Source organism: Macaca mulatta, chromosome X (genome assembly GCF_049350105.2).
Source record: "Macaca mulatta isolate MMU2019108-1 chromosome X, T2T-MMU8v2.0, whole genome shotgun sequence".
Classification (NCBI taxonomy): Eukaryota; Metazoa; Chordata; class Mammalia; order Primates; family Cercopithecidae; genus Macaca; species Macaca mulatta.
The window spans coordinates 124,847,740-124,872,215 of NC_133426.1; the positions used below are offsets into that span (position 1 = coordinate 124,847,740).

At 38.1% G+C, this 24,476-nt stretch overlaps 1 protein-coding gene and 1 non-coding gene across 13 annotated transcripts in view; both read left to right on the forward strand.

Annotated features, from left to right (window-relative positions):
• The window catches only part of WDR44 (WD repeat domain 44), a 102,150-nt gene that overhangs the window by 38,163 nt on the left and 39,511 nt on the right, over positions 1–24,476 (forward strand). For 10 of the 12 annotated variants that reach the window (XR_013412586.1, XR_013412585.1, XR_013412584.1 and 7 more), the window contains 9 exon segments: positions 2,933–3,007; positions 8,230–8,866; positions 9,634–9,764; positions 10,858–10,953; positions 12,578–12,714; positions 13,977–14,060; positions 18,307–18,413; positions 20,974–21,125; positions 23,596–23,734. Coding sequence is in view for 9 of the 12 variants with exons in the window: in XM_077987901.1 (XP_077844027.1) it covers positions 2,933–3,007; positions 8,230–8,866; positions 9,634–9,764; positions 10,858–10,953; positions 12,578–12,714; positions 13,977–14,060; positions 18,307–18,413; positions 20,974–21,125; positions 23,596–23,734 (1,558 nt within the window). In the remaining 3 variants the exon portion in view is untranslated. 12 annotated transcript variants of the gene reach the window in all.
• On the forward strand, positions 1,954–2,061 carry MIR1277 (microRNA mir-1277). The gene has a single exon (NR_128283.1). It is a non-coding gene; the product is annotated as a microRNA mir-1277 (primary transcript).

A 24,476-nucleotide genomic window follows, 5' to 3' on the forward strand; every position in this document is an offset into this window, starting at 1 on the left:
TTTCCCAGCACCATTTATTGAATAGGGAAGCCTTTCCCCATTCTTTGTTTTCATCAGGTTTGTCGAAGGTCAGATAGTTGTAGATCTGCAGTCTTATTTCTGTATTCTCTATTCTGTTCTACTGGTCTATGTGTCTGTTTTTGTACCAGTACGATGCTGTTTGGTAACTGTAGCCCTGTAGCATAGTTTGAAGTCGGGTAGCGTGATGCCTCGAGCTTTGTTCTTTTTGCTTAGGATTTGCCTTGGCTATTCAGGCTCTTTTTTGGTTCCCTATGAATTTTAAAATAAAATTTTCTAGTTCTGTGAAGAATCTCAATGGTGGTTTAATAGTAATGGCATTAAATCTATAAATTGCCTCGGGCAGTGTGGCCATTTTAACGATACTGATTCTTCCTGTCCATGAGCATGGAATGTTTTTCCATTTGTTTGTGTCATCTCTAGTTTCTTTGAGCAGTGATTTGTAGTTCTTTCACCTCCCTAGTTAGCTGTATTCCTAGGTATTTTATTCTTTTTGTGGCAATTGTGAATGGTGGGAGTTTATTCCTGATTTGGCTCTCGGCTTGACTGTTATTAGTGTATAGTAATGCTAGTGATTTTTGCACATTGATTTTGTATCCTGAGACTTTGTTGAAGTTGTTTATCAGCTTAAGAATCTTTTGGGCTGAGACTATAGGTTATCTAGATATAAGATCATGTTGTCTGCCAACAGGGATAGTTTGATATCCTCTCTTCAATCCAATTACTGGGTATATACCCAAAGGAATATACATCATTCTATTATAAAGACACATGCACACAAATGTTCATTGCAGCACTATTCACAATAGCAAAGACATGGAATCAAACCTAAATGCCCATCAATGATAGACTGGGTAAAGAAAATGTGGTACATATACACTATGGAATACTGTGCAGCCATAAAAAAGAATGAGATCATGTCCTTTGCAGGGACATGGATGGAGCTGGAGGCCATCATCCTTAGCAAACTAATGCAGGAACAGAAAACCAAATACTGCCTGTTCTCACTTATAAGTGGGAGCAAAATGATGTGGACACATGAACACATAGAGGGGAACAACACATGTTGGGGCCTATCAGGGTGAAGGGTGGAAGGAGAGAGGGGATCAGGAAAAATGACCAATGAGTACTAGGCTTAATACCTGGGTGATGAAATAATCTGTACAACAAAACCCCGTGACACAAGTTTACCTATGTAACAAATCTGCACATGTACCCCTGAACTTAAAGGTTTTTTTTTTTAAAAAAAAAAAAAAAAGGAAAAAATAGGATAATGTGATAGAAAGTTAAGGGGTCAGATAAGGCTATTTTGAGATGGTCAGGAAAGTATTTTCTGATAAAATAGCACTTGAGCTGTGACCCTAATGGCAAGGAACCATCCTATTGGCCAGAGTGTAATTGTGAGGGAGTGGTATGAGAGGGAGATGAGTGTAGAAGATATCAAAAATGTAGGCAGAGGCTATGTCATGTTTAGGCCTTCATGGGCCTTCGTACTGTTTGGATTTTATCTAACACTTAAGAGTCCATGAAACAATTTTTTTCTAGAAGAATCTGTGTAACATTGGTAGTATTCCCCAAATTCTGGGGGAGGAATTCAATGCTCGAAGATATTGCAGGTCCTACAGAAATTTCACTGGCACGTTAAATCTTTAACATTTTAATAATCTCTGGAGTAATTTTATTATTGAGCCTATTGTGATCATATCCTGATACGTGTATAAGTGCCACCTAAATAATTAGTGTGCCTTGAGTCCCTTATCTAAAATGGTTATAGTGACCTTCGTCTAACAAACTCTGTGATGTACACAAATAATTATGATTTTTTTTCTCAGTATCGAGTAGCATTCAAATTGCTGTACTTACTTAAGATTGAGAGGAGTATTGTATTGAGATTTGCAAATATGTGATTGTCTTATTTTACCCTAATTTTTTCCAGCAGAAATGCAGTATCCATTTCTAACCTCCCAAATATATATATATATGTACGTATGTGTATATAAATGTATACGTAGATATATATGTATTTTTGGTGGGTTTAATTTTTTTCATCTTTTTTCATACTTAGGGGCTTCGTTTAACTTCTGGTTAAGTCTTTATTTCTTTTATCTAAAGCATGTAGAATTTTAAGAAAACTATTCCCTGAATGTGGTTTTCTGTGTTATATACTTTTGTATTTGTGCATATTTATGGAGCAATGCTTTGGGAAAAATAACAATTTTTATTCAACCCCTTGCTTAAATCCTTAATCCTTTTTAGCTATAAAAGTACTTAGAAGTTCTTATCTTCCATTACAGTTTTTTAATGTTAAAAAGTTGAGCAAGTTTTCACATTTAAAGGTAAATCCTATTGCAGAATAATAGAATATTGCTGATGGGTAACTTTCTTATGCAAATTACATTGTACCATGGCATAAAATTTCTGGGCATCTATCAGTATTCGGAAATCTAAGCCCTTTAGGCTGGGCACAGTGGCTCACACCTGTAATCCCAGCACTTTGGGAGACTGAGGCGGGTAGATCACATGAAGTTAGGAGTTCGAGACCAGCCTGGCCAACAAGGTGAAACTCTGTCTCTACTAAAAATACAAAAATTAGCCAAGTGTGGTGGCACGCGCCTATAATCCCAGCTACTCGGGAGGCTAAGGCAGGAGAATCACTTGAACCTGGGAAGCAGAGGTTGCAGTGAGCCAAGATTGTGCCGCTGCACTCCAGCCTGGGCAACAGAGTGAAGCTCTGTCTCAAAAAAAAAAAAAAAAAAAGAAGAGGAAGAAGAAATCTAAGCCCTTTAAGGACCTTTGAAGCCCTTTAAGGACCTTTGATTTATTAATGCTACATTTTCTCATTTGTATCCCTTTAAAGCATATTTTTAAAAAAAATATCATCATTTGGTCTCTATTTCTTTTCTTTTTCAAACAGGAAACAGAGAACACTGCATGCAAAGTTGGAAATGAGTCCCCTGTACAAGAATTGAAACAAGATGTGTCTAAAAAGGTTGGAAAGATACAATGTCAATATTAGTTTATAACAGACATCATATTTATATGGTATATTTCAAACAGTTTTTATATTCTTTTAGGACAGCGCTCTGTACATGATTGATGTTCAGTAAATGTTTCATGAATCTGTCACATTTGTGGTTGAAGACATTTCAGTCCTTTTAGAAGTCCTTTTCATATTCTAATTGGTAATTTATCCTTGAAACAGTATTTTATAAAATGCTTTTATTTTTTATTCTTGTATTTTTATCAGAATAAGTCCTAACTATTCTTGAGGTTACTACCAGGAGTTACAGGTATTGAAAAGCTCAGTGCAGCAACATTCTGATGTCTTTAGTAATCAGAAGTTATGAGAAGTCCTTACTCTGATAGTACCTTTGATACCTTTTAAAAAACTGATGCTATGAAGCTTCAAAGGTTGGTTTACTAGAAGAGACTGAGCACAAGATCAATCTTTTGAAAATGTGCAGTTCACAGTATCAACATAAAACTCGAAGAGAAAGACAGGATGGTGTGTTTTTATTCATTTATACAAGTTTTAAGTGTTTTCTGTGCCCTAGGCAATCTTCTAGCCAGTGGGTTTCCAGAGGCTAACAAAATGACACATTCTTCACCCCAGAGTTTCTCCAGTAGTGGCACTCGACATTTTGGGCTAATAGAGGGTAGGGGAGGGCCTGTTGTGTGCATTGTAAGATGTTTTAGCAATATCCCTAACTTCTATTTACTAGATGCCAATAGCATCCCCAATTCCCAATTATGACAACCAAATATATCTTCAGATGTCTGGGAGGGGTATGGAACAAAATAACCCCTAATGGAAAACCACTCTTCTATCCTTATGGAATTTAGAAATTTAATGGACTACATTTTTTGGGGTTTTTTTGTTTGTTTGTTTTTTGTTTTGTTTGTTTCTTTTTTTGTTCTGTCGCCCAAGCTAGAGTGCAGTGGCACGATCATGGCTCACTGTAGCCTCCACCTCCCGGGCTCAAGTGATCCTCCCACCTCGGCCTTTCGAGTAGCTGGGACCACAGGTGTGTGCCACCACGCCTGGATAATTTTTGTATATTTTGTAGAGACAAGGTTTTGCCATGTTACCCAGGCTGGTCTCGAAATTCTGAGCTCACGCAATCCACCCACCTCAGCCTCCCAAAGTGCTGGGATTATAGGTGTGCAACACTGTGCCCAGCTGGACCACATATTTTAATATTGATCATACTTTTTTCTTTAAAGGAAAAATGTTCCCTTTTGGGACAAATGGTGGATTGCATAGCAGTGTACATAATAGGAATTGAACCATTTTTTTAAAAAAGGAAATTGCCTACAATTCTATACTATAACACACAGGTGTCTTGATTTTTCAGCATTTCCTTCTGGTTCTCACCCATTAGCGTACATTTTTTCTGCCTAATTGTAGTGTAGGTAGAATTTTATATTCTGTCTTTTACCATTTTTAGATTTTCCTCATACTTCTATATTATTTCTGTACTCAGATGCATCAGTTTCCATCAAGTAAATGGATTACAATGTATCTAGCCATTTTTATTGTTGAAACTTAAAATATTCCTGTTTTTTCCACTATCGCTTTTCTTATCTTTTTAAAGAATGTTTTTCTTAGGATAAATTACAAATGCGTAACTATCTATAGTTAATGGGGAAAAAGATGATTTTAAGGAGAGTTTAGAAGATTAATTCAAGTTGTTTAGCTCTGAACTCAAGCTTATGACCCAAAAACCAGCAGATGCAGGGAGATTAACATTCTTAAACAGACTACACCTAAACTCTACTATTTGGACTGATGGCAAGACCATGGAAAGAGTTCACCTTGTCTTTTCCCTTCCTTTCTTTCTTTTTCTTTTTTGAAATGGAGTCTCACTCTCTCACCCAGGCTGGAGTGCAGTGGCACGATCTCGGCTCACTGCAACCTCCGCCTCACAGGTTCAAGCAATTCTCCTGCCTCAGCCTCCCTAGAAGCTGAGATTACAGGTGTGTGCCCCATGCTGGGCTAATTGTTGTATTTTTAGTAGAGACAGGGTTTCACCATGTTGGCCAGGCTGGTCTTGAACTCCTGACCTCATGAGATCCACCCGCCTCGGCCTCCCAATTACAGGCATGAGTCACTGCACCCGGGCCCCTTTCTTTCTTATATGTAGCTTAAAATATAAACAGGCTTTCTATTATCTTCTACCAACATTTAGAAGAACAGAAAATATATTTTCTCCCCAGTCCTGTCATTACTAACATTAAATCTTCCAGATCAGTTATCCTGCTCCATCTCAAAAAAAAACATTTGGACTGGCTAAGATAGGAGAGAAAAGGCATTACTGAAGGCATGGAGGTGGGGAATGTGCAGAACTTTTGAGGATGAGCCTAGAGAGCAAAGTTAGGGCCAGGTTATAGGAATGCCTTATGTCATACTAAACTGCTTTTTATTTTTTTTGAGACTTGAGTCTCGCTCTGTTGCCCAGGTTGGAGTGCAGTGGTGTGATCTCAGCTCACTGCAACCTCCACCTCCTGGATTCAAGCAATTCTTCTGCCTCAGCCTCCCGAGTAGCTGGGATTACAGCCACACACCACCATGCCAGGCTACTTTTTAATTTTTATTTATTTATTTATTTATTTATTTATTTTGTATTTTTAGTAGAGACGGGGTTTCACCATATTGGCCAGGCTGATTTCGAACTCCTGACCTCAGGTGATCCGCCCACCTCAGCCTCCCAAAGTGCTGGGTTTACAAGCTTAAACCACTGTGCCTGGACACAGTGAGCTTTTTGAAGCAAACAATGCTTTAGCATAATCATCTCTGTGTATGTCTTGGTTCTCACTGTTCTCTTAGTCTTTCTCTTTTCACTATTTCCTAAAATCCAGAAAAGAAATGCCAGGGCTAGGCACCATAAGAAGGTGTCATGAGGCATATCAAGAGGCAGAAAACACGGACCTTGCTCTCCAGGTACTAATTATCTGGTGTAGAGAAAATAAATAGAGCTAGCCCATATACAGCTCTGTATTTGTATTATAGTTCATACTATACTGAACAGTAAGAATAGTAATAGAAGTGCAGAGGAGGGAGAGATTATTCTCAGATAAGGGATTGGGGAAGACAGGGGTTTCAACCTCATTTTGACCCCTCTTGTGACACAGACATTTCCATTATGCGTAATGATTATTTCAAACCTTTATACTCACCTCATGCTCACTGTACCCACTCACATCCCCCTCATTTTCAGGAGATAACCTTGTTTCCTACTCCACGTAAATATTAGAGGCTAAAAAGCCTGAATCCATTCCTTTGTATCATCTTTCACTTCTTTTACCTACATATTTATTGTCATTTCTTACCTCTTTTTCATGTCATCCATCACTGATGATCTAGTATTCTTGTTTTCTGTCCAAAGTAGTGTGGTATAATACAAAGATCACTGGACGTTTAAGAAAGATCTGGATTTCAGTTTTGGCTTTGTAGCTTACTAATTGTGGGACTGGCAAATTTCTTAAAGCCTTTACCTCAGAGTCCTGCTTTTCTAGGAGGGAGGTAATCCAGCTACCTAACCCAAAGGTCTATATGGCAATTAAATGAGAATTTGTATACTAGGTCTAATACACAGTAGGCCTTCATTCCTTTCTTTTCCAGAACATTGCTCTGTTATCTTCTTTTCCAGTGGTTCCTTCCCTTCAGGTTATAAAAGTGCTAGGACACTTTATTGAAATCTTTTTGCATTTATATCTAAGCTTTTTGAAAACTCAGACCGTGCTAATGTCTCTATATCTTCACCTCTTATTCATTCTCAAATCCACTGGAATATGACTTCTGTTATCACTGTTATCATTGAGGTTCTCCGCGCTCAGTAACCACCTAATTGACAAATTGGTTGGACTCTGGTTAGTTCTGGTGAAAGCAAGGTAATTTCTAAGGTTAACAATTTGAAGATTGAGAAAAACTAACATATAGAACATGCTAAGAAATCCGGGATGAATATTACTGAGCAGCAGTAATATCCAGTTCAAGTTAGCATGAAATTGTAGTAAACCAGATTAGGATGGTTCTGTGATACATTCCATTAACTTTCTGAAGCCAAGGAATTGAGAAAGCAGAAGTTGTTCATGGTTGGGCATGGTGGTGGGATAACTGATCTGGGAGATTTAATGTTAGTAATGACAGGACTGGGGAGAAAATATATTTTCTTTTCTTCTAAATGTTGGTAGAAGATAATAGAAAGCCTGTTTATATTTTAAGCTACATATAAGAAAGAAAGGGGCCCGGGTGCAGTGACTCATGCCTGTAATCGGGAGGCCGAGGCGGGTGGATCTCATGAGGTCAGGAGTTCAAGACCAGCCTGGCCAACATGGTGAAACCCTGTCTCTACTAAAAATACAACAATTAGCCCAGCATGGGGCACACACCTGTAATCTCAGCTTCTAGGGAGGCTGAGGCAGGAGAATTGCTTGAACCTGTGAGGCGGAGGTTGCAGTGAGCCGAGATCGTGCCACTGCACTCCAGCCTGGGTGAGAGAGTGAGACTCCATTTCAAAAAAGAAAAAGAAAGCAAGGAAGGGAAAAGACAAGGTGAACTCTTTCCATGATCTTGCCATCAGTCCAAATAGTAGAGTTTAGGTGTAGTCTGTTTAAGAATGTTAATCTCCCTGCATCTGCTGGTTTTTGGGTCATAAGCTTGAGTTCAGAGCTAAACAACTTGAATTCTTCTCCTGGGGATTTGGATTATCATGGTTTTGCTAAGTGGGCTCAAACCAGTAGGCTGGTATTACAACAAGTTTGGCATAAATATGTAAATGAATCAGGATATTGAGTCTTAATGTAAGTTTAGGATTGAACTTTATTAAAATCACCCTTGATTAAAATCAATCACAACTTGATTAAAATAACCCTATAAATAGGGTTATTTGACCTTTTGTACCTAAGTGTTAACACAAATTCCCTATTATGAGGGTTAAGAGTATAGATGCTGGAATCAAACTCCCTGGGTTTATACCTGCTTTATCACTTACTAGCTTTGTGACCTTGGACAAATCATTTGATTAGTTCCCTCATTTATAAAAGGGTGACAGTAGAAGTAGAATCTCTTAAGATTGTCGTAAAGATTAAAATATGTAAAGTATTAAGAACATTGCCTGGCACTTACTAAGTACTGTGTAAATGATTAGCTATTATTATGTTCTTATAAATAGCTTCATTTTAAAAAACTACTTTTAACCCTTTCATCAGATTATTGAAAGTATTATTGAGGAGAGTCAGAAAGTACTACAGCTTGAAGATGACTCTTTGGATTCCAAAGGAAAAGAACTCCCTGATCAAGCTACTGCCAGTCCTGTTGTGGCTAGAACAGATCTGAGCAATATACCCGGACTGTTAGCCATAGATCAAGTACTGCAGGAAGAATCCCAAAAGGCAGAGAGTCAGAATACATTTGAAGAGACTGAATTAGAATTTAAAAAATGCTTTCCTTCGGATGAAACCTGTGAGAAACCAGTAGATGAAACCACAAAGTTAACTCAAACAAGTTCAACTGAGCAGCTTAATGTGCTTGAAACTGAAGCAGAAGTATTGAACAAGGAAGCAGTGGAAGTCAAAGGAAGTGATGTTCTAGGACCTGTGTCCTCAGACTCCTTATCTACTAAAGATTTTGCTGCTGTGGAAGAAGTGGCCCCTGCCAAACCCCCGAGACACCTTACTCCAGAGCCTGATATAGTGGCTAGTACAAAGAAGCCTGTTCCAGCACGCCCACCTCCTCCAACTAATTTCCCACCTCCTAGACCCCCACCTCCATCTCGACCTGCTCCACCACCAAGAAAAAGGAAAAGCGAATTGGAATTTGAGACTTTGAAAACTCCTGATCTAGATGGCAAGTATTAATTGAGAAATCACTCTGTTGGTTGGGCACAGTGGCTCACGCCTGTAATCCCAGCACTTTGGGAGGCCGAGGCGGGCGGATCACTTGAGCTCAGTTCAAGACCAGCCTGGGCAACATGGCGAAACCCCATCTGAACAACAACAAAAATAATACAAAAATTAGCTGGCCATGGTGGCACGCGCCTGTAATCCCAGCTACTTGGGAGGCTGAGGCAGGAGAATTGCTTGGGCCTGGGAGGCAAAGACTGCAGAGAGCCAGGGTCATGCCATTGCACTGCAGCCTGGGTGATCAGAGTGAAATCTTGTCTCAAAAAAAGAGAGAGAGCAATAACCCTTTGCGGTGAAATTTTGGAGTTGAAACTGTTTACCTTTCTGCTTTTATTTCACTTTATAAAACTCACTGGCAACCAAGTTATTAAAATTATTTCTTTAGTAATAGACAAAATGTAAAAATGTTTACATTGGTGAAAGTTACTTTACTATAATTGAACACTTCAGCAGACTTCAAACTTTCGAATCTGTTGCCATCTGAGAGAGAGTGGCATGTGAAAAAAACATGGGATTTGGAGACCTAAAGTCTGAATTCAAGTCCTGCATCTTTTTTTTTTGTATGAGCTGTATAGTCTTGAGGAAATTAAATAACTTGTTTGAACCATGGTTTCCCTGTATAGGAAATGAGAGTAATCAAACCACTTTCCTCACAGGGTTGTTATAAGAATCAAACAAAAAGGGTTGTTATTGTTATTATTATCATTGCAGTTCCCAAAGAGAATATTACGTCTGATTCTCTCCTAACTACAAGCATGGCTTCAGAGAGTACGGTCAAGGATTCTCAGCCTTCTCTTGATTTGGCAAGTGCTACCAGTGGAGATAAAATAGTTACTGCCCAGGTTGGTGAATTAGTGTTCTATTTCATATAGACTTTATCAGCTGCCTGCAAGTGGCTGGTTTGTTGATTATGGAGCGTTCTATATTCTGCAGGCCAAATATTTCTTTGTCCTCCAAACCTGACCCCCTTACTTCCCTTGATCAGCTGTGCTACACACTAACTGGGTGAGCCTACCAAGCTGTTTGGCATCTGGATCTCAGATGCCCCATCAATAAAATGGAGGAAAAATCCTTCCTTGAGGGTTTGAAATGAGCTAAAATATGCCAAGTATCTAGCAGGTAATAGGTATTCAAAAAACGACAGATGCTAGCAGGTAATAGGTATTTGAAAAACGACGATGCTACTATTTGTAATATTGTTGGTACTAATAAACACCAACTATAGTCTATATTTGTCCTGTATTGGTCAGAATTGAAGACTTTTTTTTATAATTTCCTTTTCCTAATCATAAAAAAACTTTATATGCTAGGAAGTGGGCTACACAAAAGACTTGATAACGTTAATTTTACCACAGCCAGATTCTGGGACTCAGAGCTACTTACATGGTAGCTATGGTGGGCCGGGCTACCAGACTACAACATATGACACTATAGTCTTGTTGTAGCCTTAGAGCAGGGGTCAGTAGTGGCCTGCTTTGGTAGGATCCCCAAGCTAAGAATGTTCTTTACATTTTTAAAGGTTGTTTAAGAAGAAGAATATGCAACAGAGACTCTATATGAACAAAAATGCCTTAAATATTTATAATATGGCTCTTTATAGAGAGAAGTTTTCTGACCCCTACCTTTGAGGTAGCCACATACAGTCCAGATTAATAGCAGTCTTAGTAGAGAAATGCTTTTTGGCTAGGTTCAAATAGAACATTTATTTGTTTTCAAGAATACTAAGACATTATTTCATGAGCAGCAATAGTTTTGGTTCCTAATGTTTTTCAGCATGCTGGGAAAAATGAAGGACTGAAATGTAATGTTCCATTTAGATTTTCAGCAGACTCCATTATTTGAATTATGAAATTCTTTAGAATTATGTGTGGTAATAATTGAACATTTATAGAAATTGATTCAGTCTAATTTCTGTTTATAAAATTATATTTCCAGGAAAATGGAAAAGCACCTGATGAGCAGACTGTAGCAGGTGAAGTGATGGGCCCTCAGAGACCTAGATCCAACTCTGGGAGAGAGCTTACTGATGAGGTAGAAATAGATTTTTTTGTTCTTGTTCTTAAAACATAAAGTACAAAAAACATAATGGGAAGATGAAAACCTTCTGGAGATGGATGGTAATGATGGGTGCATAACAATGTGAATGTACTTAATGACCCAGAACTGTACATTTAAAAATGGTTAAAATTGTAAATTTTATGTTATGTGTAATTTACCACAATTTATTTTTTTTTTAAGTTTATTGCTGTTACGCAAAAAAAAAAAAAAAGGAAAAACTGAAAATTGAAGATTGTCTTTGTTTTGTTGATATGCTGGATGTTGCATCTCTGATTTAAACTTCCCCTTTCACTCAATTGCATAGTGGAATAAATATATTGAAAGCAAGGTTTATATTTTATAGAAAGTGGGCTTTAAAAGAACTTGATATTGAGGCCAGGTGTGGTGGCTCACTCCTGTAATCGCAGCACTTTGGGAGGCCAAGGCGGGTGGGTCACTTAAGGTCAGGAGTTCGAGACCCAGCCTGGCCAACATGGCAAAACCCCATCTCTACTAAAAATACAAAAATTAGACAGGCATGGTGGTGCGCATCTGTAATCCCAGTTACCCAGAGGCTGAGGCAGGAGAATCACTTGAACCCAGGAGGCAGAGGTTGCAGTGAGCCGAGATCGCACCACTGCACTCCAGCCTGGGCAACAGAGCAAGACTCGGTCTCAAGAAAAAAAAGTTTTAATGATAATAATAATAAAAGAACTTGATATTATAAATACATGTTATACCAACATAAATTTTATTATTTTAATGGTTTCTTACAATTAAAACTTAGTATGCATGTATTAGCCAACTTATTCAGAATTAAATTTTACAGCAAAATCTTAGTTTATGTTTCTTTAAAACAATACATTTTTTAAAATATTGCACTTTGGAAGACAGTTTGGCAGTTCCTCAAAATGTTAAACATAGTGTTACCATGACCCAGCAGTTCCATTCCTTTGTATATACCAATGAGAAACGAAAACATATGTTCACACAAAAAATGTACACAAATATTCACAGCATCCTTATTCATAACAGCCAAAAACTGGAAACAACCCAAATGTTCATCACTGATTGGATGGATAAATAAAATGTGGTATATTCATACCATGTTGTATTTTTTAGCAATTAAAAGGAATGAAGGAATAAAGTACTGATACATGCTACAACATGGATAAACCTTGAAAACATCATGTTTAGTTAAAGAAACCAGATGTAAAAGGCCATATATTACAGGATTTGATTTATATGAAATGTCCAGAATAGGCAAATCTATAGAGACAGAAAGTAGATTAGTATTTGCCAGGGGCTAGGAAGAAAGGGAAATGAGGTGTGACTGCTAATGGGTAGGGAATTTCCTTTTGGGGTGCAGAAAATATTCTGACTTAGTGGCGATAGCTGTACAACTCTGTGAATATACTAAAAACCATTGAATTATATGCTTTAAATGAGTGCATTTTGTGGCATGTGAATTGTATCTCAATAAAAATGTTAGAAATTATTGTGTGCAGTATTGAATGTATCTAAAAAGCCTTTAGCTTAAATTTTAGGGGATTTTGTAGACTCAAAAAGATAATTAAATTGCAGGTCATCTTGGTGTGATTGTTCTTTTTAACCTCAGGAAATTTTAGCCAGTGTAATGATTAAGAACCTGGATACTGGAGAAGAAATACCTTTGAGTCTTGCAGAAGAGAAACTACCAACAGGCATTAATCCTCTCACTCTACACATCATGAGAAGGACAAAAGAATATGTAAGGTGTGGCCTAACGTTGTTATTTGTCATTAATAGTATTTCAGAGTTGTTAAGATTTCTCTGTTAATGAACTATGACAATCCCTAATTTGGTTTCATTCAGTGTTTTTCTTTACTCTGGAATTAAAATAGAGTTAGATAAGGTAGGTATTCTTTAACTTTGCTCTTCATTATGACTGTACAGTTACTTGGGGGAATAGTATAAATATTAAATCCCATAGCACTTAGTTTCTCTTTTTTAATTATTTAAATTATACTTGGGACAATATAAAAACAGTGAGGGATTACATGCCTGTAATCCCAGCACTTTGGGAGGCTGAGGCAGCACTTGAATTCAGGAGTTAGAGGGGCCTGGGCAACATAGTGAGACCTCATCTCCACAAAAATAAATAAATAAAAATAACAAAAAAAAAATTGAGGCTAAAAAACTATATAGAATGAACACTTAGTCTTCTGAAACTTTGCTTTAAGGGTCATAAAATGGTTTAAATATTTGTACTGTTTTTGTAGGATCAGAAAATGGCTTTAAAGTGAGATGAGTGACTTTACTGCGAGATGTATGTAGATCTAAGGAATCATTTCTGTAAAAGCAGGAGCTATTTTATTAAATGTAATGCAGGATGTACTTAATGAGTGGGGAGGAAGATACCTACAAGTTACTTTATTATTTCACTACAGCACATTTTGCCAAGCAAAAAGCCTTGTTTGTAGTAGGTTTTTCACAAATTGCTAAATTGTATTCATTTATATGTTATACATTGCACCTTGCTTAAAGATTCTTTTCTTCAATTTCTGAAGCCTGTAAGTTGTCAGGTCCATCATTTAAATTAAATTATATGGGCTGAGCACAGTGGCTCACACCTGTAATTCTAGCACTTTAGGAGGCCAAGGCAGGTGGATTGCCTGAGCTCAGGAGTTCAACACCAGCCTGGGCAACATGGTGAAACCCTGTCTCTACTAAAATACAAAAAATTAACCAGACATGGCAGTGTGCACATATAGTCCCAACTACTCAGGAGGTTGAGGCAGGAGAATTACTTGAACCGGGGAGGCGGAGGTTGCAGTGAGCCAAGATTGTGCCACTGCACTCCAGCCTGAGCGACAGAGCGAGACTCCCATCTCCTAAATAAATAAATAAATTTATGTAAAGCTTATTAGCATAGTTTTTCTTATTCTGATTAACTGGTTATATAGTAAGTATAAACAGAGATTTTTAAGAAGAATAGAAGAAATGGTTTATTTTAAAACAACTTCCCCTTCTTACAGTAATGACGCGGCACAGTCAGATGATGAAGAGAAGTTACAGTCTCAGCCAACAGATACTGATGGTGGAAGGTTAAAACAGAAAACGTGAGTTACAGTACATCCCTTTTCTTCATTTCAAGTTTTTATTTAAAAAAATATGAGAACTACCATACTATTTTAAATTGTACTCCATATTGTTTTTATGTCTACCCACCACCACTCCTCCCTGTCCCTCGCTGATAATAGTAATAAAGCATCTGACACACAGAAAGTGACCAGTAAGTGTTGCACCATACCTGTGTTTTTCTACTGGTAGGTAGGTACCAAAAGTGTTAGTAGAAGAACATGATTGTCCTTGAAGTTGTCTTTTCCCTTTCTCTTCATCTCTGCAATCCTATTTGTCTTTCTAAACCCAACTATAATGAGATTCTTCCTGACTACTACAGTCTATAGCAATTTTCTTTCTTTTCTCAATTTTGGGAATACCTGTAGTCTATAACTTACTTTTTCCCTTTACAATATATTGTCTTAAACTGTTTTCAGTTAAACTGTTTTCAGACAAATACACGTTAAACAATCAAAGGGTATGTTGCAAAAGGATTCTGATTATGCCATCCTTCTGTTTCCCCTACAAACTTCTAGATCAATGGTGGGCCTATACATTTTGTTTGATTATACACAAGTCTCTAAATTGATAATAATTAACTCTAAGGTCCAAAGGGAATTCTCCACTTGAGTCCTTTTCCTAGTGTGTATCAAAGCATTTTCCTAGTGTGTATCAAATAAAGAATTTTTAGGAAACATGTACCTAAAATGCAGGCATATGGTAGCACCTTAGATATTTGGAACTTGGCCATCTAGTAGTTGCAGTTATCAGGAACCTGAGAATAAGGAATTACTACAATTATTCAGAGACAGATAAACATCCAGAAGAGATGTCACGTAGTCCATGCACTAAAGCTCATTATTTTTCTAAGAGAAAAGTTCCTCAGGTTTATTCAAAGCCATTATGCTTATTTCTTACATCATTTTTTAAAAACTCTGGTCAAGTGTCTGAGCTTACTGCAAAATAGAAGCATCGAACTGTGACAACAGGTAAGTTGACACATAAGAATGTCAGATAATCAGAAAAATGATAAAATAACTCATAATATAGGTGGGTGCCGTGGCTCACGCCTGTAATCCCAGCATTTTGGGATACCACAGTAGGAAGATCACTTGAACCCAGGAGTTTGAGAGCAGCCTGAGCAACATAGGTGGACTCACTCTTTACAAAAAAATTTTAAAAATTAGCCGGGCATGGTGGCACACACATGTGGTCTCAGCTACTCCGGAGGCTGAGATGGGAAAATTGCTTGAGCCTGAGGGGTCGAGGCTGCAGTGAGCCGTGATCACACCACTGCACTTCAGCCTGGGTGACAGAGCAAGACCTTGCCACCCCCCAACAAAGAAAGAACTCATAGCATAATCATCATATCACAGTGCTTTTCAACCTTTTATCATGCCATGACACACAAAGAACATAATAGTATTTGCACTGAATGCTGGGGTAAGCTGATAAGGTAGCTGATGGCCAGAGAAGATTGGCCCAGGCTTCCCTCGGCCCTGCCCTGTTGCCTTGAAGGCTGAGTGGGGAACCAATAGTATGGCCCACCTGCAATGCATTAGAAAGGCTCTGAATGTATTAAAGAACCAAAATGATGGTAGCAATGATCTTATCCATCAAGGAATGAAATTTAGGGAACATAAAGTGCCATTTAAGAAGGCATAAAAGTAGATATTTTAGAACTATTCTCATCTGAAAAAATTAAAATATCTGTTTTCTTGGCTTTTAAAGTGGTAGTAAACTTATCCAGAAAATACAGCTTCAGAGTTACAGGTAGCAGAGACCTTATAATGGTTTTAAAAATGGTTTATCATCTATGTTTTCTGGTTATCAAAAGAAATACAGAAATATGTAAAATAGAAAATGAAAGTTTCTGATAATCTCAGACCCAGAAATCAGTTTTAATAGCATAGTGTATTCTCCATAGAATTTTTTGTTTCTCATAAAAGCAGCGCTACTACTCTATGTCTATAATTTGTCAACTTGCTGTTTTGTTTTGTTTTGTTTTGTTAAGAAAATCAGATATATCATAGACATGTCTTTATATCAGCACTAATAATATATATATTGCAGTCTTTCTGAGAGCCAGATATGAGAGTTAAGTGCTTGGGATATAACAGTTAAGACATTAAGAGGCCGGGCATGGTGGCTCACACCTGTAATCCAGAACTTTGGGAGGCCGAGGTGGGTGGATCACCTGAGGTCAGAAGTTCAAGACTAGCCTGGCCAACGTGGTGAAAGCCAGTCTCTACTAAAAATACAAAAAAATAGCTGGGTGTGGTGGTGGGCACCTGTAATCCTAGCTACTCAGGAGGCCGAGGCAGAAGCATTGCTTAAACCCGGGAGGCAGAGATTGCAGTGAGCTGAGATCATACCATTGCACTCCAGCCTGGGCAACAAGAGTGAAATTCTGTCTCCAAAAAAAAAAAAGACATTCAGGATGGGTGCAATGGCTCATGCTTGTTATCCCAGCACTTTGGGAGGCCGAGGCGGGTGGATCATTTGAGTCCAGGAGTTCAAGACCAGCCTGGGCAACACGGCAAGACCCCGTCTCTATAAAAAATACAAAAATTAGCCAGGCATGGTGGTATGCACCTGTAGTCCCAGCAACTCAGGAGGCAGAGGCAGATGGGTCCATTGAACCTGGGAGGTCAAGGCTGCAATGAGCCGAAATCATACCACTGCACTGTAGCCTGGGCAGCAGAGCAAGACTCTGTCTCAATTTAAAAAATTTGAAAGAAAAAGACATTCGTGGTCTCTGCCTTCATAGAACTTCTGTTAAATGGGAGAAATAGGCATTAAACATATAATTGCACAGATAAATCTAGATACATTTGTAGTGACTGCTATAAAAGTAAAGCTCCAGGTCCTGTAGAAGTATTACAGTAGTTCCCTCTTATCCATGGGGTATATGTTCCAAGATCCCCAGTGGATACCTGAAATCACAGATAGTACCAGACTTTGCTACTATGTTTTTTCGATCTGATAACCAGGAAGGCTGCTAAGTAATGAGTGGGTATCGTCTACAGCGTGGAAACACTGGACAGAGGGATGATTCACATCCCAGGTAGGATGGAGCAGGATGGTGTGAGATTTCATCATGCTACTCAGAATAGCACACAATTTAAAACTTACAAATGGTTTTATTTCTGGGATTTTCCATTTAATATTTTTGGACCATGGTTGACTGGGGTAACCGAAACCATGTAAAGTGAAACTTTGGATTAACGGGGACTATATAACAAAAACTCCGTCTAAAGTTAAAAAGACCATTTTGAGAGAGCTGTTTGATCTGAGACCTAAAAAGTGAGTGGGTATTAGCCAAGGGAGAGGTGTTCCAGGTGGAAATAACCACACATGCAAAGCCCCTGAGGTTACTATAAGAGCTTGGCACATTTAAAAAGCTGAGGTTTGCTCATTCATTTTCTTGTATTTCCTACCAGCACTTATTTATCTATTCCTCGATTGACAGAAAATTTAGTTTATTTCCACTTTTTGACTATTCTAAACAGGGTTACATTGAACTTCTCTGTGTATATAACTTAACAACTTTTAAAAATACTGTCCCTCATGTACTGTGCTCTGCTTTTTATAATCTTAATATATGAAACCTGAGACTTAGCTAATTGAAAATGCAATAAATAAATTCTATTTATGGAAGCTTGAGATGCATACTTACATTACCTCATGTTTGGGAATACCTACCAGGAAAGCTCAGCCTAATTTTATTACATACACTTACCCAAACTGAAAGAGACCATCTTCAGCTACCAAAGCATTCTATTTTGTAAGGAAATATCTCTTTACTCTTTACTAGTAAAATGTGTTTTTAAGAACAGCTCGCTAAAACAGTCTTCTCAAAGCAGTTCTCACCTCAGATTCATGGCCTCACCCCCAGACTCTCTAAATTGGATTATCTGGGGATGGAGCCCAGGTACCTACACTTTAAACACTCCCCTCTCCACACTACCTCTGCCAATCAATTTTATTCACCATTGAAAACCAAAGCTCTAGAATATATGAATATGGTAAATTGGGGGAAAGGGTGTATGTTTCCTTAGCCATATTGACTTGAATATGTTTATTCCATAGAATAAGGCATTTGGAACTCAAACACCTATTATTTATGTTTAAAAAAGGTTATTTCAAAGTAGTGTACTTTATCAGTCACAGCTAATACATTTGTCTGCAAATTGTTGAACTTTTACAGTTAACTGAGTTGATACTTTTTTCATTTTTGTTAAGGACTCAACTAAAGAAGTTTCTTGGAAAATCAGTAAAGAGAGCAAAGCACCTTGCTGAGGAATATGGTGAACGTGCTATAAATAAAGTTAAAAGTGTTAGAGATGAAGGTGAGTTAAAACAGAACATTTCAACTGAACATTCAATTAATTTGTAATCGTCTAAATTTAGCCTGTAGTTTATAAGAAGCATTCTATTTAAAATAGTAAACCTTTATAGCTGACATCTTAGTATTTCAATAAATAAGGTACTCTATCACTTAATTTTATGAGTTTGAAGAAAAATGAATTTATACATATTTTGTGACTTTGACAGTCTGAAAGGGTTGAGTGTTTATTTAAATAATCAGTTATAAATTAGGTTTTTTTTGGGTTTTTTTGTTTTTTTTTTGTTTTTTGAGATGGAGTCTCACTCTTTCACCCAGGCTGGAGTGCAGTGGCATGATCTCAGCTCACTGCAAGCTCCGCCTCCCAGGTTCACACCATTCTCCTGCCTCAGCCTCCCAAGTAGCTGGGAGTACAGGTGCCCGCCACCATGCCCAGCTAATTTTTTGTGTTTTTAGTAGAGATGGGGTTTCACCGTGTTAGCCAGGATGGTCTCCATCTCATGACCTCGTGATCTGCCCACCTTGGCCTCCCAAAATGTTGGGATTACAGGCGTGAGCCACTGCGCCCAGCCATAAGTTAGTTTTTTAAGGCTATTTGGTTTTGGGTTTTTTTTTTTTTTTTTGAAACAGTCTCGCTCTGTCACCCAGACTGGAGTGGAATGGCATGATCTTGGCTCACTGCAACCTCTGTCTCCTGGGTTTAAGCCATTTTCCTGCCTCAGCTTACCAAGTAGCTGGGATTATAGGCACACACCACCACACCTGGCTGATTTTTGTATTTTTAGCAGAGACGGGGTTTCGCCATGTTGACCAGGCTGGTTTCGAACTCCTGACCTCAGGTGATCCGCCCACTTCTACCTCCCAACGTGCTGGAATTACAGGCATGAGCCACCATGCCCGGCCAATGCTAATTTTTTCTTTTTTTTTCTTTTTTTTTCTTTTTTTTTTTTGGAGATGGAGTCTCGCTCTGTCACCCAGGCTGGAGTGCAGTGGCATGATCTCGGCTCACTTCAAACTCTGCCTCCTGGGTTCAAGCAATTCTCCTGCCTCAGCCTCTTGAGTAGCTGGGATTACTGGCACCTGCCACCACACCTGGCTAATTTTTGTATTTTTGGTAGAGACAGGGTTTTACCATATTGCCCAAGCTGGTCTTGAACTCATGACCTCAGGTGATCTGCCTGCCTCAGCCTCTCAAAGCTCTGGGATTACAAGCGTGAGCCACCGCAGTTGGCCAACTATTTGGTTTTTACAAATACTGCCAGTTCTCTGTATCCATGGGTTCCACATGGAGGGATTCAAACAACCACAGATAGAAAAATATTAAAAAACATAAAAAATAACAATACAAAATAAATAAATAAATAGTAAATAAATAAAAATTTATTAAAATAAAATATAAAAAATATTTAAAATATTTTTATTTTTAAAATAAAAATATATATAAAATAAAAATAAAACGTAAAAAATAAAACAATAGAAAAAATAACAACTATTTATATAGCATTTATGTTGCAGTAGATATTATAAGTAATCTAGAGATTAAAGTATACAGTAGGGCGAGGCCTGGTGGCTCATGCCTATAATCCCAGTACTTTGAGAGGCCAAGACAGGAGAACTGCTTGAGGCCAGGAGTTTGAGACTAGCCTGGTCAAACATAGTGAGACCCTGTCTCTACTGAAAAATAAAAATTAGCTTGGTGTAGTGAAGTGTGCCTACAGTCCCAGCTACTCAGAAGGCTGAGGAATAGGATTGCTTGAGCCCAAGAATTCAGGGCTGTAGTGACCTATGATTGCACCACTGCGCTCCAACCTGAAACCCTGTCTTTAAAAAAGAAAGAAAGTACATGAAAGGATGTGCATAGGTTATATGCAAATACCGTGCCATTTTATGTTAAGGGATTTGAGCATTCGCAGATTTTGATACCCATAGCAGGTCTTGCCATGGATACTGGGGAATAACTGTATTTTCAAAATTAGGTAGGTCTGGGTATGGTGGCTCATATCTGTAATCCCAACACTTTGGAAGGCTAAGGCAGGAGGATCACTTAAGCCCAGGAGTTGGAGACCAGCTTGGGCAACATAGTGAGACCCCCCTCTGTATAAAAATAAATAAATAATTTTTTTTTAATTAGGTAAATTTTCTAAATTTGCAAATATCTTGACCTCCTATGCCTTTGTCATTATTGTACTCATTTGTTTTATTTAATGAAACTTACATAGTACTTATTCAGTGCCTGGGACTGTACTAAGCACTTTTACCTGTATTAATTCATTTAATCCCATAGAAACCCTATGAGGTAAGTACCATCATATCCCCATTTGATAAAACTAAGAGGCATCCAAAGTTGAGTAACTTGCCTGTGGTCACACAGATAATAAATGACAGAGCTGGATTTGAACCTGGCAGTCTGGCATTAGACTCCATGTTTTTAACCAGTATGTTACATAATAAATAAATTTTGCTCTTCCATTTAATGAATTTTCTTGGTATACAGGAAATATGAAACTATGATAGTAGCAATATCTATATTAGCTAGTAGTGATTTCTATTGCTTTTCTGTTCAGTGTTTCATACTGATCAAGATGATCCTTCATCAAGTGATGATGAAGGAATGCCATACACAAGACCAGTTAAATTCAAAGCAGCACACGGTTTCAAAGGACCTTATGATTTTGATCAGATCAAAGTGGTGCAAGATCTTAGTGGTGAACATATGGTAAGCAACTTTTTCATTTTTTAGGATTGATACTGTTTTTGTTAAGAGAAATACTTTGGCTTCTACAAAACTATCTCTATGTATGTAACTTTGCTAGCCTGACTCAAGAACGGTGAATTTATGTTAACATGATTTAATGAATAGGTAATACAGAGTCTGTCTCTGAAGTATTCCAGAAGTGACTTATCGGCCAGGTGTGGTGGCTCACGCCTGTAATCCCAGCACTTTGGGAGGCCAAGACAGGCGAATCACTTGAGTTCAGGAGTTCGAGACAGCCTGACCAATATGACGAAACCCTGTCTCTATGAAAAATATAAAAATTAGCCGAGCATGGTGGTGGGTGCCTGTAATCCCAGCTACTTGAGAGGCTGAGGCAGGAGAATTGCTTGAATCCGGGAGGCAGAGGTTGTGGTGAGTCGAGATCGTACCACTGCACTGCAGCCTGGGCTACAGAGTAAAAGACTCCGTCTCGAAAAAAAAAGAAAAAAGAAAAGAAAAAGAAAAAAATGAGTTATTGAATAAGTAAACTCTCAGCCTGTATCACTAAGAAACCTATGCAAAGGCACCAAACTTTAAAGCAGTTAAATTAGAGGGTGGTCTGTAACTTTGAAAAATGTTTAAAATGTTCCCAACCATATTTTAAATAATTTACAAAATACATCAGAAGCTCAATATATGTTGTAAAGTGAGATATTCAGCTAAAACAAGGAGAGAGGTAAAAGTTCAAGTGCTCCTTTAGAGTTCAAAAGTACCAATGTAGATGCAATTGCACAAACTGTATTGCAGTTAACCCCTGAAAATGCTAGGAACACAAGGAAGGCAGTGATAAAATTTAGAACTGAATAATGTTGTACCCTTGATTAGGGAATCTGTTTACATTTTAAGTCTAAAAGTTGGCTTAACTGGAAGGAAGCAACCATAAATATATTGGATGGCAACCAAATTCAAATTTAAATTTTGATGCTTACAATCTACAGATAAAATGTTTGAGTTGATTTTAGTATTTTCCTTAAGGAAATTGATAAATTTCCTAGTACTGTATTGACTCGTTGTTTCCTGTTTTAAATAAAATCTCATTGTAGTAGGCTCCAAATGACTCATTTTTAATACACTTGAATTTTGTAGAAGTGAATGGTTATTTCAATAAATGGGCTGTGGCATAATCTTTTTGATACATCTGAATGTGTATATAATAGTATTTCTTGTAATAATATTTGGTCTTTCCAACTTAAGAGGTTCGTGTTCTTTCTCCCTTCTCCTCTACCCCCACCACACACACATACTTTCCTACTGTTTTCAGTGTCTAGAGATTCTGGCCATATACTTTGAAACCTTGTTTCTAGAGAAAAAAGTAGGATGCACCATTCTAATACTACTACCTTTTTTTTTTCCTTTTTGTGGCAAAGTCTTGCTCTGTCACCCAGCTGGAGTGCAGGGGCGGGATCTCTGCTCACTGCAGCCTCTGCCTCCTGAGCTCAAGCAGTCCTCCCTCCTCAGCCTCCTGAGTAGCTGGGACCACAGGTGCGCACCACCATGCCTGGCTAATTTTTTGTGGTTTTTGTAGAGATGGGGTTTCACCATGTTGCCCAGGCTAGTCTCGAACTCCTGAACTCAAGTGATCCACCCACCTGGACCTCCCAAAGTGCTGGGATTGCAAGCACGTGCCACCATGCCCAGCCCATTCCAAAACTGTAATACTTCTAAGTACCTGGTGCTATGAGGGTCACTGCCAAGGTGGGCTTTAGTCTTCCTCAATCCTGCTCAGTTGTTAGTGCTGTGCTGAGGGCTCTGCCACCCATCTTTACGTTCAGCTAGGGGACTGAGATCCCCAACTAGGATTTGTGCTTTTCCAATGAAGATTTCTGACCACTTTAGAACTCCCATTTCTGTTAATATGTGGACAGGGTTTGAGTTCTTGAAGTTGTTAGTTTGGATTATGGAACACCACAACTATCTTACCCTACCTTTCTTCTGAAAGTCTACTTTCGTGGTATTAAAGCACCATTGAACTTTTGGACTTAAGTAGTGTTAGCAATGTGAGGATTATTTTAGTATACATTATTTGGCATAATTTTAAACTTTGGCTTTAAAGTCTTGTCTCTAAATTTTATTTTATTTATTATTATTTTTAGATGGAGTTGCGCTTTTGTTGCCCAGGCTGGAGTGCAATGGCACGGTCTCAGCTCACTGCACCCTTCACCTCCCAGGTTCAAGTGATCCTCCTGCCTTAGCCTCCCAAGTGGCTGGGATTATAGGCGCCCACCACATGCCTAGCTAATTTTTGTATTTTTAGTAGAGATGGGGTTTTACCATGTTGGCCAGAATGGTCTCGAACTCCTGACCTTAGGTGATCCACCTGCCTCAGCCTCCCAAAGTGCTGAGATTACAGATGTGAGCCACCGTGCCCGGCCAAAAGTAAAGTCTCTAAAGTTGTAAAGTATTAACTTTGAACCTTCTTTTGTTTTCATAGGGAGCTGTTTGGACCATGAAATTTTCTCACTGTGGCCGATTACTTGCCTCAGCTGGACAAGACAATGTAGTGAGAATATGGGCTTTAAAAAATGCTTTTGACTATTTCAACAATATGCGAATGAAATACAATACTGAAGGTATTTTTCATGTATTTAAAAATCTACAGAAACCTGAAGTTTTTACATTTTAGGTATACTGATGCCCTACTTTTCTGGCAGTCATTTGCAGCAACCACTATTTATGATAATAGCCAAAAACTTGAAAGTAAGACAGACGTCAGTGGTAAAAAGTCTCTAAACCCAATGAAAAGAGCTGCCACAAAGCTTTTGATTTATCCCTTTCCAGGTGTAGTGTGTAGTTAATTTCATCAACTATTGAGAACATGTTATTTGGTTTCCTCTGGCAACCTTCAGTTCTATCCTAGGTTAAAATAGAATTGCTAATTAACTAGAAAAAGAATGAAAATCATATATATAGATCTCTCTGCAGTAAGTAAAAAAGATTAAGGAAAGAGTCATGGAAAATGAATGTGAATTGTCAATACATCAAGGGATATATGAAAAAAATGTTGAAAAGAGAAGCCTCAGAACATTATGTTCACACTGATTTCAACTATGTACATGTATGTAGAGTTGATGTAAATTTGGGCTTTTAAGTTTATGGGATTCTTCTCTAATAACTATTTAACTGTGTAATAAGTTTTTTCCACACCCTCCCTGCCATCAAGTAAGGCTGCAAACAAGAAGTAAAGCATAGGAGGAAGGAGAAAAAAGGTGGCCGTGGGTGAGAGTGAATAGTCAAAGCACCAATTTGAGGAACATAGAAGTCTAGGGAGATTCACTAAACTGGCAAGCTAGGCCTCATATACTTGAGTACATC